Raw genomic sequence first — 15,580 nt, 5'->3', positions numbered from 1 at the left:
TGACACCTGAGCCCCAACCAGAGAAATTCTGAGCCCAACATGTCACAGCAGGTGCCCAGGAGCTTTTATTTTCTAAAGTTGCTACTTAATGGCGCCTGGGTGGCTCAGTCATTAAGCATATGCCTTCGGCTCAGGTCATGATCCCAGGGTCCTGGGATCGAGCCCCGCATCGGGCTCCCTGCTCTTCAGGGAGCCTGCTTCTCCCTCTCCCTCTCCCTCTGCCTGTCGCTTCCCCTACTTGTGCCCTGTCAAATAAATCATTAAAAAAAAAATAAAGTTCCCACTTGAGGAACCTTGCTAAGGCATAGTTTCATACAGCTTATTTTAGAAAAAGCTGAAGTGGTTAATATATGTAAAGCCTCACTACTTAAACTGTGATCTGAGGGCCAGGCATTGATATCATGAGCTAGCAGCATGAATTAAAATTCACATTTTAACAAAGTCCCCACGTGATTCTCAGGCACATCAATGTGAGAATCAATGATCTAGACCAGTGCTGTCCAACAGAACTTTCTGTGATAAAAGTGTTCATCGGTGCTATTCAGTAAGGTAAACCACTAGCCACAAGTGGCTAATGAGCATTTGAAATGTGGCTACTGAGACTGAGAAAATGAGATTTTAATTTATATGTAAGTAGTCATAGGTAGCTACTGGCTACTGTACTGGGCAGGTCTGATCTAGATAATTTGGTTTGGTTAGAGGGCATGCATTTATGGACCCAGATCTGTGGACGCAAAAGGAATCCATGAGAGTCACTGCCTACAGAAACTGTCTTTTCTTCTTAATGAAGACAAAAGCCAGGTGTTAAAAACAATCCATTTATTGGGTTTTAAACTAGTTACACAATGGAAATCATCAGTTTGGCACTACTCTATACAGGGATTACGCCTGTGTACGCAGACAATGCAATACTGTACCAGGACCTCTGCTGAGCTTAGGTCTGTATGGAGTCATTCAGCAAGTAGATACTAAAAAATATACTGTAGTGTTCCTTTAAGGAAGACTGTACAGGGTGTGTTGCAAGAGGACATTCACTAACTCGTGAATCACTTTAACCTAGAAGATACCTTGCATTCTATAAACTTGTCACAGGCAAACATGTGGTGTTTGCATTTATAGGGATGCACACAAAATGTCACATAAAAATCCAGACATTCTAATGATAAATGAACTCAAAACCCCCACACCTCAGCTTTTGTAACATGAAAAGACAGAGAAAATAATTTAAAAACACAAAAAATGGCATTCGGTTGGTACAAAAGCCAAAAAATCCCTATAGTAGAGAGCTACATGTGAATCTTTACAAATTAATTACACAATGCTGCTGTGTAAAAGGTTGCATCTGTACAGTCTTGCCAATGCTATCTCTACAGTTTATACAGTCTTTTACATCTATGTAACATTTATTAATAAACAAGTCAATTAAATATAAAGACTTAGTCTCTCAACGATTCTGCAAGCAAAAAAAAAAAAAAAGAAAAAAAGAAACAACAACAACAAAAAACTTACAGAATTTCCACAAATACAGCAGTCTTCCATTAGGTGAAATATAACAGTTTTCAAAGAGGGTTGATCAAACAGTATATGTAAAGAATACAGGTAAAAATCAACCAGTCAGGGTTTTTATTGTTGTTGTTTATTTTCAAAATCACACATTGTATACACACACAACAATCAATCAAAAATTTATTCACCAAACCCCCAGTTTTTCAGCAACTGCTCTTTCTAATCAGCACCAAAAACTCCAGTCTGTGGGAAGCACATGGACACAGCCTTCACTTCTGTGTCTTGGTGGCGCACTCCATCAGGTCCTTGGTTAGATTCGAGACTTGCCCTCTTTTCCTTCCCTCTTCATAGCTCTCCAGACCCAAGGCTCTCAAAGGCTTCAATTTATGGCCCACAGCTCTACTACCCTCTACACCCAACAGCCATTTGGAAAAAATTCAAAATAATTTGAGATGAATGAAATGACGGGACCTGTATTACAGATAGGTATTCTCCATTACAAGTAAACTGTTTCCTAATGAGTTCCTAGACTCTGTTTGGTCTTGGATGCCATGATCATACTGGGTAATTATTTCTAGTCTGAGACATTGCAGCTTTGTCAGACGCCTCAAAGAAAAAGTGATCAATATTCTGGAGTCATTTCCAGACAAGTTAGGTAATCAAATGGCAGCTGAGAACCTGTGGAACGGAGACTAATGAGACCAAACACAGAAGCCACCAAAATGATGAGAGCTCAACAAAGGCAGAGTTTTAAAATCTGCAGAGAGCCGCCACATATGGTACCTGAGGATCTGGAATTTTTGATGAAAAGAGCTTGAAGTGAGGACTACTCATCTGTATCAGGGAGGAAAAAAAATCTCGGTTAGACAACAGGACATCCAACTCTAAAGTCCAGTAAGTGTGGAAACGTTTCTGGGTTCTCCTCTTTACTTCAGGATGGAAAAGAAATACTTAAGAATCCAGATAAAATGTTCTCATAACTGTATACAACCTAGGGTCCTCAGGGCAACCCAAAATGCCCAGGCCCCACTCAGGAGGCAACGAAGAATAAGATTTCTTTAAACTAACCATTCCCAGGCTACTAAGGCCACTCATTTATAAAGATCCCAAAGCAGTCACATCAATTGTCTGCTTAATACCTGAAGCAGAGAAACAGAGAAAAATTCTCTGGGAACTTAAACTTCCACTGGTCATAGCAAAAGTTGTATTAACAAATTTTTTTATCATCTAAGTAAGGACATCTAAGAATGTCAGCAAAAATAAAAAACTTATGAACACCCATGTCTCAATCATCCAACCAAAGACATCTACCTGAGGCTGTCAGACTTCTTCAAACTCAGCATTTTGCCGACTTACCCTTCTATGCATAATAGCACGGTGACACAAGGAGATCAGTGAGAACAAGCAGCTGATCATCTGTGAATTGCTGTTTGTGTTCTTGCCAGTTGTCATGGTGCGTCCTCCGGAAATTGGATAAGGTCTTTTTTACAGTCATCTGTAGAGTAGGCAATGCACATACATTTTATTTTAACCTCTGAAAGATTAGGATTATATTTAGGATAACTTTGGCTACGTAAAAATCCTTCTAGACTTCAGATGTCACACTTCACCGAGTGCTGCAAAACCAACAAGCCAATTGTAACTTCGCAAAGCCACCGAGCTCACTTCTTTAAAATGACTAGCTGCGCTTTAGGACAAGCTCCTGGCACTTACATCACGCTATTAAACCAGTTTCAATACACACCTACGTCTATTTCCCAAGTGAGAAGGACAAAGTCATTGGTCTTTGCAGCCGTTTAGACACAGCTGTTCTTTAAATAATACCATCACAATTTCCTGTTTAATATTAGCTCCCGGTTAGATACTTCCTAGATATCAAATGTCAGTAAAATAAATGTATAAAGATTAACTATCCTGACAACACTGACAATATTTTACTTCCACTGGACTGGGAGAGACAGAAGCTTTATTAATTTCCTTGCTACCAAAAGATCTCAAATACACAAGAAAGCAAGGCCTCCACAAGACCTCACTCATCACTATTGAGTAGGCTTAGCCCTGGCTGACGTAGTAGTAGCAGCTTTCTCAAAGCAGAAGGTCCAGAGTGAACAGGAAATTATTAGTAAAATGATTTCTTACGAAAGCATTACCAATATAGTGTGGGTGCAAAGAAACTAACAAGGAAGAATTTTACCTCAATAGGCTGCGGATCATTCAGATGTGCACTGAGATTCATAAGGAGCTGGGGCATCCAGGTGGGAACGTCATAGGGACTAGAAAGAACACATGCACCAAGTCCTAGCACCCCAGCATGACGTTTGACCAACTCTGAAAAAACAAAAAAACCACACCAATATATGTGCAAATATTTACGGGACTCTATTGCACATGTCACAGTGAAATAAAATTAGTTTTCAATGAAGCAAGTTGTTGTCAATGTGTGAATTTCTGCATTTAAAATCCCTCTGTGTGCACACAGACCAAAAACATGATTTTGAGGCTGAACTAAAGACATCCTATAGCTGTCCCTCAATGATAGTGGAATTAGAGCTAGGTCAGAAATGTGTCACTTATTTGCTAGAACTTACACAATAATAGTTTTGATCAATTCATATCATATGCAAAAGTGCAATCCCTGATCCTAAAACAATCTCTAATCAAAATTAGACCCCACTTTTCTAGATGGGATCCACAAAATGGATCAATTCATGAGGTAAACATACTATATATGAGGAATGTCTGTAAACAGAGCTGTAATGTGTCTGTATTCTGCAGGGTCTCCATTCTTCCTTTTTTAAAAAGATCTATTCTTTCTCGGGCGCCTGGGTGGCTCAGTCATTAAGCGTCTGCCTTCGGCTCAGGTCATGATCCCAGGGTCCTGGGATCGAGTCCCACATCGGGTTCCCTCCTCGGTGGGAAGCCTGCTCTCCCTCTCCCACTCCCGCTGCTTGTGTTCCTGCTCTCGCTATCTCTGTCTCTGTCAAATAAATAAATAAAATCTTTAAAATAAATAAATAAGTAAAAGGATCTATTCTTTCTCCAGTGATAGAAGTTACTGCTTTCAAATTCTCCTGTTTTTCATTAGAGTTGTGTGTGTGTATTATATTCGTATACATGAAATACGGTACCTAGGGAACTGAAGTTAATTCCTGCTCTCGCTACCTCTCTGTCAAATAAATAAATAAAATCTTAAAAAAAAAAAAAAGATGGCCATGATTTATTAAAAAAAAAAGGAATACGAAATAGAATTATAAATAATGCCATTTGGGATAACAAAGAGCTAAAACTACTTTGGTACTTAATTATTAAAAAATAGAGTTCTCAAGCAAAGCAACTAGAACATTCATTGTATTAGGTCACTATATGACTTAATTAAGACCCTCTTATAATCAGCACTTAAGAGCTTCACATTCCAAGCACTTCCTACAAATCCAATAAGCTTCCTACTTATTAAGAGTCTTTCTATATATTTCCCATTCTTCCTGTGACTATAGTTAGCAGTGGCAAGGTCAGACGGCTCTTTGCAATTGTGTTTATTTATTACTATTTTTAAAAGATTTTATTTATTTATTTATTTGAGAGAGCACGAGCGGGTGGGAGGGGCAGAGGGAGAGGGAGAAGCAGACTCCCTGCCGAGCAGGGAGCCTGACTTGGGGCTCAATCCCAGGACCCTGGGATCATGACCTGAGCCAACAGCAGAGGCTTAACTGACTGAGCCACCCAGGCGCTCCTATTTGTTTATTTTTTAAAAAAAGATTTTATTTTTAAGTCATCTTTACACCCAACATGGGGCTTGAACTTACAACACTGAGATCAAGAGTTGCATGCTCTACTGACCAAGTCAGCCAGGTGCCCCACAATCATGCTTAAATGTCTCTTTAAATGTGACATAATCAGATCTGATTCTCCTGTTTATCTTCATGCTCAATTAGAGTAGAAGCTCCTGTGAGGACTCTTCTCACCCTCTCACCAAATGCCCAGTGAAGTAGTGAACAGTCCCCTCTCCAAGTACAAGCAAGGCTTGTTTTGTTTTCTTAGTATTTTCCTAGTACATCCACACCTAAGCTATAAAATCTAAAAGCAAATACTTTACACTCTCCAAAATAACTCATTCTACACAGCTCTTTATATAAAGTGATTTCATGTGGGCAGGCAGACCTGATTCATTGTAACAGGTGTGTCTCAGAGCACAGGTTCCTCTGTGCCTCTCAATTTTCGCTCTTCTGTTCCAGGTCTTGCCTACTGTAGGCAAAGCTTATTAAAAGCAGGGGCAACTATTCCCAGTACCTAGCAAAGACCCAGGGACACACAAGTTTTCAATAAATATCTGTCTGAGTAAGCATGGTTAATTCCCAAACGGACGTGGGTATTTTATACCGGCACTGTTACCTGCAGAAGGAATCGTGTCTCCTACGGAACCAGGGTCTCGCTTTCTTTTCTTCGGTAGCTTCGTTTTGCAAAGTTGCTCAAAATGAATCTGCAGAGGACTGTCCATGTTAAGGAAGTTACACTGTAACAGACCGCTTAAGGTGGTAGCAGCCATTTCTCGAACCTGTAGAGATAATCACTTCTTTCAGAGTGGAGATCCTAACCCTCAGGGGAATGCTGGAGGCTGAGAGGGTGGCGGTGGGCACGGGGAGGGGGACAGGACGGGGGACTTCCCCGGACTTCTGTGTGCAAATTGTGTGAATGCTCTCATGCCAGTTCTTCCGGGAGATTTCATCAGATTCTCAACAGGTCTGTGGCCTCAAAATGGATGAAAGCCACTACATTAGGGTTACGCAAAATTAAATGTCTCAATAAATTATTTTCCCACTGACCGGCAGTTGTGCTTATCAGGGCTGTAACTGTAAAAGCAGTGCCAGAGCCTAACATTAAGATGAATTTTTCCTGGACTCTGCATCTCTGCAAACTACTGCTGTTTTCATCAGTAACACAGAGGACAGTCAATTTGTATAACTGGCATATGTTGTAGATTTATGTCTAGTTTACTTCTTAGGAATTTCACAGGCTGCTGTCAGACTACAGTTTACCCAAGTACCAAATGCAGAGCAGAGCACAGTCCATTTCAAAATGGAATGGGAACTCAAGTTTTGGAAAAAAAAACAACAACAAAAAAACCAGTAAAATGCTATCATCTCAACAGGTATCACAAAATTCCTGCTAAGCATTCATAAAGATAGGCAATAATTTTGGGGGAAAAACTCCACCGTTTTTTGTATTGTTTATTGCTTCAAAAGGTTTTTTCTTAAATGTTGTAGGGTTTGACAGTTTTGGGGTAACTTAACATTTTCACTATACTAGTAAATGAATTACATTATAAATTGTTTTACTACATCATACTTGGTCGCGTTATTTCCTTTTACACCACGATTCATTTTTATATTCAACTACTGATTAGAATGCTTTCAACTTCTCACTATTGTGCTAAAAATATTCTTAATTTATATAATTTTCTTCCATATTGCAATGTATTTTCTTAGGATAGATTCTAAGAACTGGGATTACTAAATTTTAATGTATGAACAACTTTACTGTTAATTTTGTGGCCATCAGCTACTTTTCAAGAGCCAGTGCTAACAGACTACGACACAAGACTAACGTGGAATACTCGGTATATACCTTGCCAACCTGTTATCATCATTTTACGTTTTGTTTTAAGTAGGCTCTACGCCCAACATGGGGCTTGAATTTATGACCCTGAGACTGAGCCAGCCAGACACCCCTGAAAGTTTTTCTTTAAATCCAATAGTTTTCTTTAAACATTTTTCATTTAGATTATCACAAAGTTTTTTCAGTATTATCATGAGTAGCTCTTGCTAATTATTACATCACTGATACTCAGTACTCTGTTTTAAAAATATGACTGAGGCAGCTGGCTGGCTCAGCTGGTAGAACACGAAACTCTTGATCTTACGGTTGTGAGTTGGAGCCCTATGTTGGGTACAGAGATTATCTAAAAAATAAATAAATAAATAAATCTTAAAAAAATATAATAGCTTTAATGAATGTCATGGCTTTACTTACAGTAACAGTTACACTTAAGCCTACTACATGGAATATAAAAATAATTTATGAATATGTTCTACAACAAGGTCCAGCAAACAATAAATGCAATTTAATGTAACTGCTATAATATTTAAAATTAGGAAACACTGATTTTCAAGATTTCCACCTTTTCATTTCTATTCCTTTAGTTATTAAAAAATACAAGTTAAAAAAATTACAGACAGCTCTAAATACTGTAAGCCTGCTGTAGCTGTTATAACCAATTGTGTGTGAGTACCTGAGGGGCTAGCAAGATCTGCTCCCAGAACACAAGAAAGCTGGACTGCAAAATGAACAGGCTCATTAGGGAGGTGGAAAAATTCCTATTCTCAGTTTTCTATGGATGCAATCTATTTTCAGTGCTCTCAAATAGAATATATAATTACTGGGAGTGCTCCACTACATAGAAAACCCATAAAATTTAAAAAAAAGTACAGATTTCACAAAAATTTCAATTACATTTTCTTTACCTAAGGCCAATTTCAAAAGTTGTAACTTATTCCTTATTTATTACAACATACTTTTCTTACATTACATTACCTTAACTAAGAGATTTATCTTTTTGTACAAAATACTACTATAACTTCACCACAAAGTTGCCTTTAATTTTTCTACCAAGGGAAATAAAAAGGGGCAAAAATCTTAACTGGATAATAGCATTTGTGGGTAGATTTTTTTTTTTTAAAGACTGTATTTATTTATTTGAGAGAGAGAATGAGATAGAGAGAGCATGAGAGAGGGGAGGGTCAGAGGGAGAAGCAGACTCCCTGCTGAGCAGGGAGCCCGATGCAGGACTCGATCCCGGGACTCCAGGATCATGACCTGAGCCGAAGGCAGTCGCTTAACCAACTGAGCCACCCAGGCGCCCCTGTGGGTAGATTTTTATTCTCTCTTTTTTTGAGAGAGAGTACAAGTGTGTACAAGGGTGGAGGGGGTGGGGCAGAGGGAGAGGGAGAGAGAGAATCTTAAGCAGGCTCCACGCCCAGCGCGGACCCTGATGTGGGGCTCAATCTCACAACCCCAAGATTATAATTTGAGCTGAAATCAAGAGTCAGACGCTTAACTAACTGAGCCACCCAAGCGCCCCTAGATTTTTATTCTCTTGAAACTGAAATTAGTCCTTTAGGAATTAGTAAGGTAAGTAAAATATTATCACCTGCAATTTCACATATAAGAAAACTTTGGTTCACAAATGTTGTCTGCCCAACTGCAAAGAGATGCCAGAATAACACCATGCCCAATGTTTGTTTCCATTTGTATAACAGGAAATCACGATTAGGGTATCAAAACTAATAATATAGGGTAATGTTAAAGTTACTTTTAATAATTTATGCTTTAAAAAACTCATCAGTGCATAAATACTTCTTAAAGGGGGGGCATGATGCTTTCTCTAAATGTATTAAATTTTGATTTGCTATATGTTAAGTTTTACCTCTAGTTGTTCATCCTCCAAAAGACTTATAACAAGCCACCTGATGTCTTTAACTGCATCTTCATTGTTTAGGAAAATAAAGAGGTTATAAAATACCATGGTCTGGAGGTAGGTCAGCACTGTATATCTAGCATGCCAAGAACTGCTTCTTGCTGTCTGTGAATGAGAATAAACAGAGACAATGGGAACAGTGCTGATGAGAGCAGGAGGTGACAGAGAGGAATGACACACAAATCGTATCATCTACTACAACTCTACTTTTACGGGCATTGTTAAAGCAAGCTCGTGTTATAGTTCCTTCTAAATAGAAGGTTGCATGAACTATTTCAGGTAAAGTTAGTTCTTCAGAATGGTTGAAAATAAAGGGTAAGGAACACATAGACAAAAGTCAACTTTAGAAGAAAATTATATTTAATACTCTGACTCCTCTAAGAGTTACACATTATTTTCTTTTACTTCATAGCAGGTAGCGGATTAAAAGCAATGACTGAGAACTGCTAAATTCCATCACAGAAACAAACAAACAAACAAACTGGGCTGTTAAAAAATGTTTTTCAGTGGTAACTCAACTTAAAAATCTGAAAACCATCGGAATAGGTCCACTTTTTATGTTATATAACACATGTAAGACCTGGGTAAAGGCTGAGCACACAGTATACTAAAAATGCAGCCAGAAAATATACAATCACTTAGGTCTTTTTTCTTTCTTAAACCAGATTGGGAAATACAAGTGAATAAAACAAAGGGGAGATGGTAAAGGGAATGACCACTCCCCTTCCCTCATAAGCACTTTGCATCCAAGGTGCTTCATTAGCTTTCTGTGTATATAGGGAATTTGAATGATCTCCCCGGGGTCACAGAAGTTGGTGGCAGAGGCAGGTACAGAGTCTAGGTCTGTTTCTTTGGTCAATATGTATCTTCTCTCATACTAAAAGAAAAGTCAAAATGAAAAATAAATTTCTGTACTGTGTGCACTAGAGCTGACTTTGTGAAATTCTTAGAATGGGTAACCAAATTCTAACCAAAACACATAAATATTCGTTAGACACTCTTACTTGTTTTAGCACCTGAAGTACCAAAGGCACTTGATGAGGGTAAAGCAAGCCCTGAGACATTAGTGATAAACATAACTTTGCATCTCTTTTCAGTTCATCATAGCTATTGTCATTTTCCACTGGGGCAATCTAGAGAACAATAAAACAAACCGAACAGAAAATTGAAATAACAGCCAATAAGTACAAAGGCATCCTTACATAAAAGAAATCACATTTTTTACTTTTAACAACTTCTATGGAAATTTTCAGATATGTACAAAACTAGGGAACAGTGCAAGGAGTCCCCATGGACCAATCACCTCTCCAACAACGACAAACACATAATCCCCCCATTTTTTGCCCATGTTTCCCCATCCCCTAATTAAATTATTTGAAGCAAATCCCAGACATATTTCACCCATGAATATTTTATTATGTATCTCTAAAAGATAAAGTCTCTTATTTTAAAAACCTGGAATGACATCAGCCATAAAAGTTCATTGCAGTTAAAATATGAAGTATACATAGTGTTCAAATTTCCTCCATTATTTTGTAATTGGTTGTTTGGACTCTGGTTCAACGTGATGATCACACACTGCATTTGGTTCATGTGGCTCTTAAATGTAAAAGATTCTATGAAAGATATATTTAAAAAAAAATTCTGAATTCTCCCTCTTTTAAAATTCCTTCCCCTTTGAAAAAAGGGTGCGGGAGGGCCTATTTGGTTTTGTAGGGTCCTCCACAGTGGCTTCCTTCTCTGACTGCATCCTTGTGGTGGCATTCATTGGCTCCAGTATGTCCTGTAAAGTAGCCGTTAGACCTAGAGGCTTGATTTTATTGAAGTCTAATTCTTTGAGCACAACCTAAGTGGTGTGTACTTCCTTCACTTATGGTCAGTTTTTTCTGTCTGTGATGAACCATTACAAAAAAAGGTTTGCAAAATGGTGACACTCATTTCTTCATTATTACCTGGAATACTTCATACAGAAAAGCCTCCCCTCCCTCAGTGGGTTTCCCTCCTATCCTCCAAAAGTGAACAATGAATTTTTAAAACAAGGTCATTATGAACTAATGAATTTCAACAAATTCAATGGTTTTAGTCTTACTGGTGTTTGAAATGGCTCCTGACTCCTTTAACACAACTGTTACATCCTTGGTTTCTGGTAGGACAATTATCCTGTACATTTCTGGGTCCTAACCTGAAATCAGCTTTTCCTCCACGGAGCCCTGGTTCTTCCAGCAGGAAATGATACCTAGAAACCGTAATCTGGGCACTACGGGCACTGATCACTACTAGGTTGATTACTAGTTATGGGTTTTTTGTGGCCAGAGCTAGGAAATAAGCATATTTTCTAAAGAAAAACAGATCATGAGATCATACGGGTATTTTCAAATTTAGGATTACTGAGGTTTTACTAAACAGCTGGACTTTTTTTTTAAAGATTGATTTATTTGAGAGACAGCACACATGTGTGCACAAGTAGGGATAAGGGCAGAGGGCCAGAATCTTCAAGCAGACTCCCAGCTGAGCGCGGAGCCCAACACAGATGATCCTACAACCCACGAGCCATTACCCGAGCAGAAATCAAGAGGCTCAACCAACTGAGCCACCCAGGCACCCAATAGCTGGATTTTTATATCTTGTTACTCATGCTAAAAACTTCGGTTCCTAATGTTAAAAAAGGAATAGGGCCAAAATGAAGTAACCTGCCCCCATCACTGCAAACTAAGACCTACTTGTAGTTTCAGTCATTCAGGTAAAGTTAGTTCTTCAGATTCAGGGAATGTGACTTTCAATCAGTTAATTAGGAATTAACTGATTAGTAATAGTAAAATAAACCGCATGACAGACCCCTGCCTTGTCTGAAATAATCCTTTTTGTTTATGCCTTTCTTGTCCCATCCCATTTCTGCCTTTAAAAACCTCCATTTTGGGGGGCACCTGGGTGGCTCAGTCAGTTAAGTGTCTGCCTTCGGCTCAGATCGTGATCTGAGGGTTCTGGGATGGAGTCCCACATCGGGCTCCCTGCTCCTCGGGGAGTCTGCTTCTCCCTCTCCCTCTGTTCCTCCCCACCCCCCACCCCCCCGCTCATGCTCAATCTCTCTCTCAAATAAATAAAATCTTTATATATATATATATATATATAATACCACCTTCCATTTTGTACAGCTCCCTGGGGTCCTTTCCGTTTGCTACATGGATACTTTCCAATTCATGAATCACTGAACAAAGCCAATAAGATCTTCGAATTTACTCTGATGATTTTTGTTTCTAACACTATTGACAATTATCATTTATTTGCTCTTTATTATATAATAGACATAGTAGCTTTATTCCAATATTAGAGGATGCAGTCCCCATAGGCATGTATGATTTTCTGTTTTAAAAGTCACTGCTCCGTATATTTATCCTTACAACCAGATACATAGTAAGGTGAGGTTCATTTGTTTTTGTTTTTTTTTTTAAAGGCAGGAGCGCCTGTCTGGCTTAGTCGGTGGAGCATGCGACTCTTGATCTTGGGCTCATTAGTTCCAGCCCCACTCTGAGTGTAGAGATTATAATACTTAAAAGGGGGGGTAGTTTTCATTTAATTTTGTTTTATGATCATAAAAATTATTTTTTAGGGCTCCAAAGAAAAATTGGTAAAATAAAGTATACTCAGACAGCCCTCTTTGTCCCCAGCCCTTAAATAAGTTGTCCTCTAAAACAATCTAAATATATTTCCTTGTTTCTTTTTAAAGTCTAGTTTTAATATGGGGGCGCCTGTGTGGCTCAGGTGGTTAAGCATCCGACTTTTGATTTTAGCTCAGGTCTTGATCTCAGGGTTGTGAATTCAAGCCCTGTGCTGGGCTCCACGCGGGGAACAGAGCTTACTTAAAAACAAACACCACCGCACCCACCCCCAAAGTTATAGTTTTAATATGGAAAAAAATTATTTTTCTCTAAAATGCTAAGGATTGTATCAACTTAGGTGAAATATTCAAAGCTTAGTATTACCAAATTTATTTGCATACCCATAACAAATGGGAACTTGGGGCGCCTGGGTGGCTCAGTTGGTTAAGCGACTGCCTTCGGCTCAGGTCATGATCCTGGAGTCCCTGGATCGAGTCCCGCATCAGGCTCCCTGCTCAGCAGGGAGTCTGCTTCTCCCTCTGACCCTCTTCCCTCTCCTGCTCTCTGTCTCTCATTCTCTCTCTTGCAAATAAATACAATCTAAAAAAAAAAAAAAAAAGAATCCTGACATTTGAGAGAATTCCTAACCTCTGTACCTGATCCAGTTCCTCACCTCCACTTTTCGTGTGTGATCATCATGGACTGACTGCTTTCAGCAAGAATCCTGTCAAGTCAGTTTAGCAAGAATCCCCTATCTCCAAGCTGAGTATACTAATTCGCTGTGATAATCTGTCCAGTGTTTGATGGAAATAATTTCCCTTAGCAGACTTTACTGAAACAAGTACATGAGATTTCGTCTCAAATCAATGGAGAAAAGATTATTGTGAAAATTAAGCTGCATCTTTACATCAATACTTTATATAAAAGAGTTTCAATTTTCTATCTTATACTGCAAATTTAAATGCAAAAGATAAAACCATAAAAATGTTAAAAGAAAAAAGAATTGTTTAAAGAAATAATCTTGGACTGGTATACTTCAAAACATCATTTAAAAATAAAGAAAATTATCAAAAACTAATGATGTAATATATGGTGATTAACATAATAAAATAAAATTTAAAAAATAAAGTAAAAATAAAGAAAATTATAAAAATGGAACTCTTTTATAACACAACAGAAAACTGGCAAAATACAGATAGCTGTCAAAAAAAATACAATTAGCCAATGTACAAGGAGACAGTCTCACTAAAGAAATACAATTAATTTTGCTTTATATTTTTTTAATTTATTTTATTTATCTTAAGCTCCAAGCCCAGTGTGAGGCTTGAACTCACAATCCTGAGATTAAGAGTTGTGGGGCACCTAGGTGGCTCAGTCAGTTAAGCGGCTGCCTTCAGCTCAGGTCATGATCCCGGGGTCCTGGGATCGAGCCCTGCGTCAGGCTCCCTGCTCAGTGGAGAGTCTGCTTCTCCCTCTCTCTCTGCCTACTTGTACTCTCTATCTCTCTGTCAAATAAATAAATAAAATCTTAAAAAAAAAAAAAAAAAAAGAGTTGCAAGCTCTACCGAGTTGAGCCAGCCAAGCATCCCAAGAAGTACAATTATCTTTTTAAAAATTTATTTAACCATCAAAAATTTAAGGAATGTCAGGGTTTGTGGGAAAGAGAGAACACAAGACAGGCTCTTGGGAGGGCAGTATCCATTAAAATTACAAAAGCAAGCAGGTCTTTTATACGATAATTTTATATAGTAATTACCCTACAAATATATGCATATTTGCAAAAGACTGTTAGTTTTTAACAGCCAAAAACTGGGAATGACCAGTGATCTCCCACAGAAAATGGATTAAATAAATGATAATACAATGAGGTCATTAAAGAGAGGGGGGCAGCTATGTGAGAAGACGGTCATTCTATATCAGGCTCTAAAAATCAATTTGCAGAATGAAATAGTTCTGGTTTTTTTGCACAATCCCATACCTACACTAATGCAGTGTATACCATAGGTGTGCTCACAAGATCTAAAAAGATACACACCAAACAAACAAATCAAGGATAAAAATTATTACAAATACTGAACAGTCCAAATCCCCAGGCAATGTACATAGAATTGTTTTGTCATTTAATTCACCCACAATAAAAATGAGGTGATTTAGGGGCGCCTGCGTGGCTGAGTCGTTAAGCGTCTGCCTTCGGCTCAGGTCATGATCCCAGGGTCCTGGGATCGAGCCCCGCGTCGGCCTCCCTGCTCCTTGAGAAGCCTGCTTCTCCCTCTCCCACTCCCCCTGCTGGTGTTCCCTCTCCCGCTGTGTCTCTGTCTGTCAAATAAATAAAATCTTAAAAAAAAAAAAGAAAAAAAGAGGTGATTTAGAGTTTGATTAGTTGAACTGTAGTATAAAAAAGAAGATATACTCATTTGCTGGAAGGCCTACCATTACCACCAGAAAAATTTAAGGTGACTCACTCATCTGTTGAATCAGCAGTCTTTCTTCCTACCATTCATGAAAAAAAAATATGTTTTATGAATGAAATTAGGGCATAATGTTCTCATGTTAAGAAGAGGTTAAAATGTTCTACTAAAACCAGCAAAATCCTGAAATCCAACAGGTAAACTTCACTGTAAAGAATATCATGTTCCAAAGCAGCAAATTAACCATTATTAATTGATAGCACAGGATAACAATTTGTTTGGGCTAGACTACTTCTATGTGCCAATAAGATAAAAATCTCTTAGATATATTTAAGTTTTTATTTATTTGGTTAAGTAATCTCTACACCCCACAAGCCTGAGACCAAGAGTTGCATGCTCTTCCGACTGAGCCAGCCAGGTGCCCCAAAATCTCTGAGATATTTTACTTTCAGTGATTTTATCTATTAACAACATTATTGTTTGTGGAACGAAAACCTTTTTCTGTTACAGAGTAAAGCTTCTAAGTTTGGAAATTATTA

At 38.3% G+C, this 15,580-nt stretch overlaps 1 protein-coding gene across 6 annotated transcripts in view; it reads right to left on the bottom strand.

Moving 5' to 3' along the window:
- Positions 1 to 804: 804 nt before the first annotated feature.
- Positions 805 to 15,580, bottom strand: part of PSME4 (proteasome activator subunit 4) — a 110,761-nt gene continuing 95,985 nt past the window's right edge. For 2 of the 6 annotated variants that reach the window (XM_064572504.1, XM_064572505.1), the window contains 6 exons: positions 10,042 to 10,170; positions 8,987 to 9,142; positions 5,896 to 6,058; positions 3,701 to 3,834; positions 2,863 to 3,001; positions 805 to 2,340 (listed from right to left, as the gene is read on the bottom strand). In XM_064572504.1, coding sequence (XP_064428574.1) covers positions 2,867 to 3,001; positions 3,701 to 3,834; positions 5,896 to 6,058; positions 8,987 to 9,142; positions 10,042 to 10,170 — 717 coding nt within the window. In that variant the 3' untranslated portion in view covers positions 805 to 2,340; positions 2,863 to 2,866. Of the gene's footprint in view, positions 2,341 to 2,862; positions 3,002 to 3,700; positions 3,835 to 5,895; positions 6,059 to 8,986; positions 9,143 to 10,041; positions 10,171 to 13,068; positions 13,234 to 15,580 lie in introns of those variants that run through there. The other 4 variants (XR_010405699.1, XM_064572506.1, XR_010405700.1 and 1 more) reach the window with 4 other exon arrangements.

The sequence above is a fragment of the Mirounga angustirostris genome, unplaced genomic scaffold (assembly GCF_029215605.1).
Source record: "Mirounga angustirostris isolate CCGP_5_RB_7025 unplaced genomic scaffold, mMirAng1.0.hap1 SCAF_10, whole genome shotgun sequence".
Classification (NCBI taxonomy): Eukaryota; Metazoa; Chordata; class Mammalia; order Carnivora; family Phocidae; genus Mirounga; species Mirounga angustirostris.
Note: the sequence above shows the minus strand (reverse complement) of the source record. Positions and strands in the feature narration are given on the sequence as shown.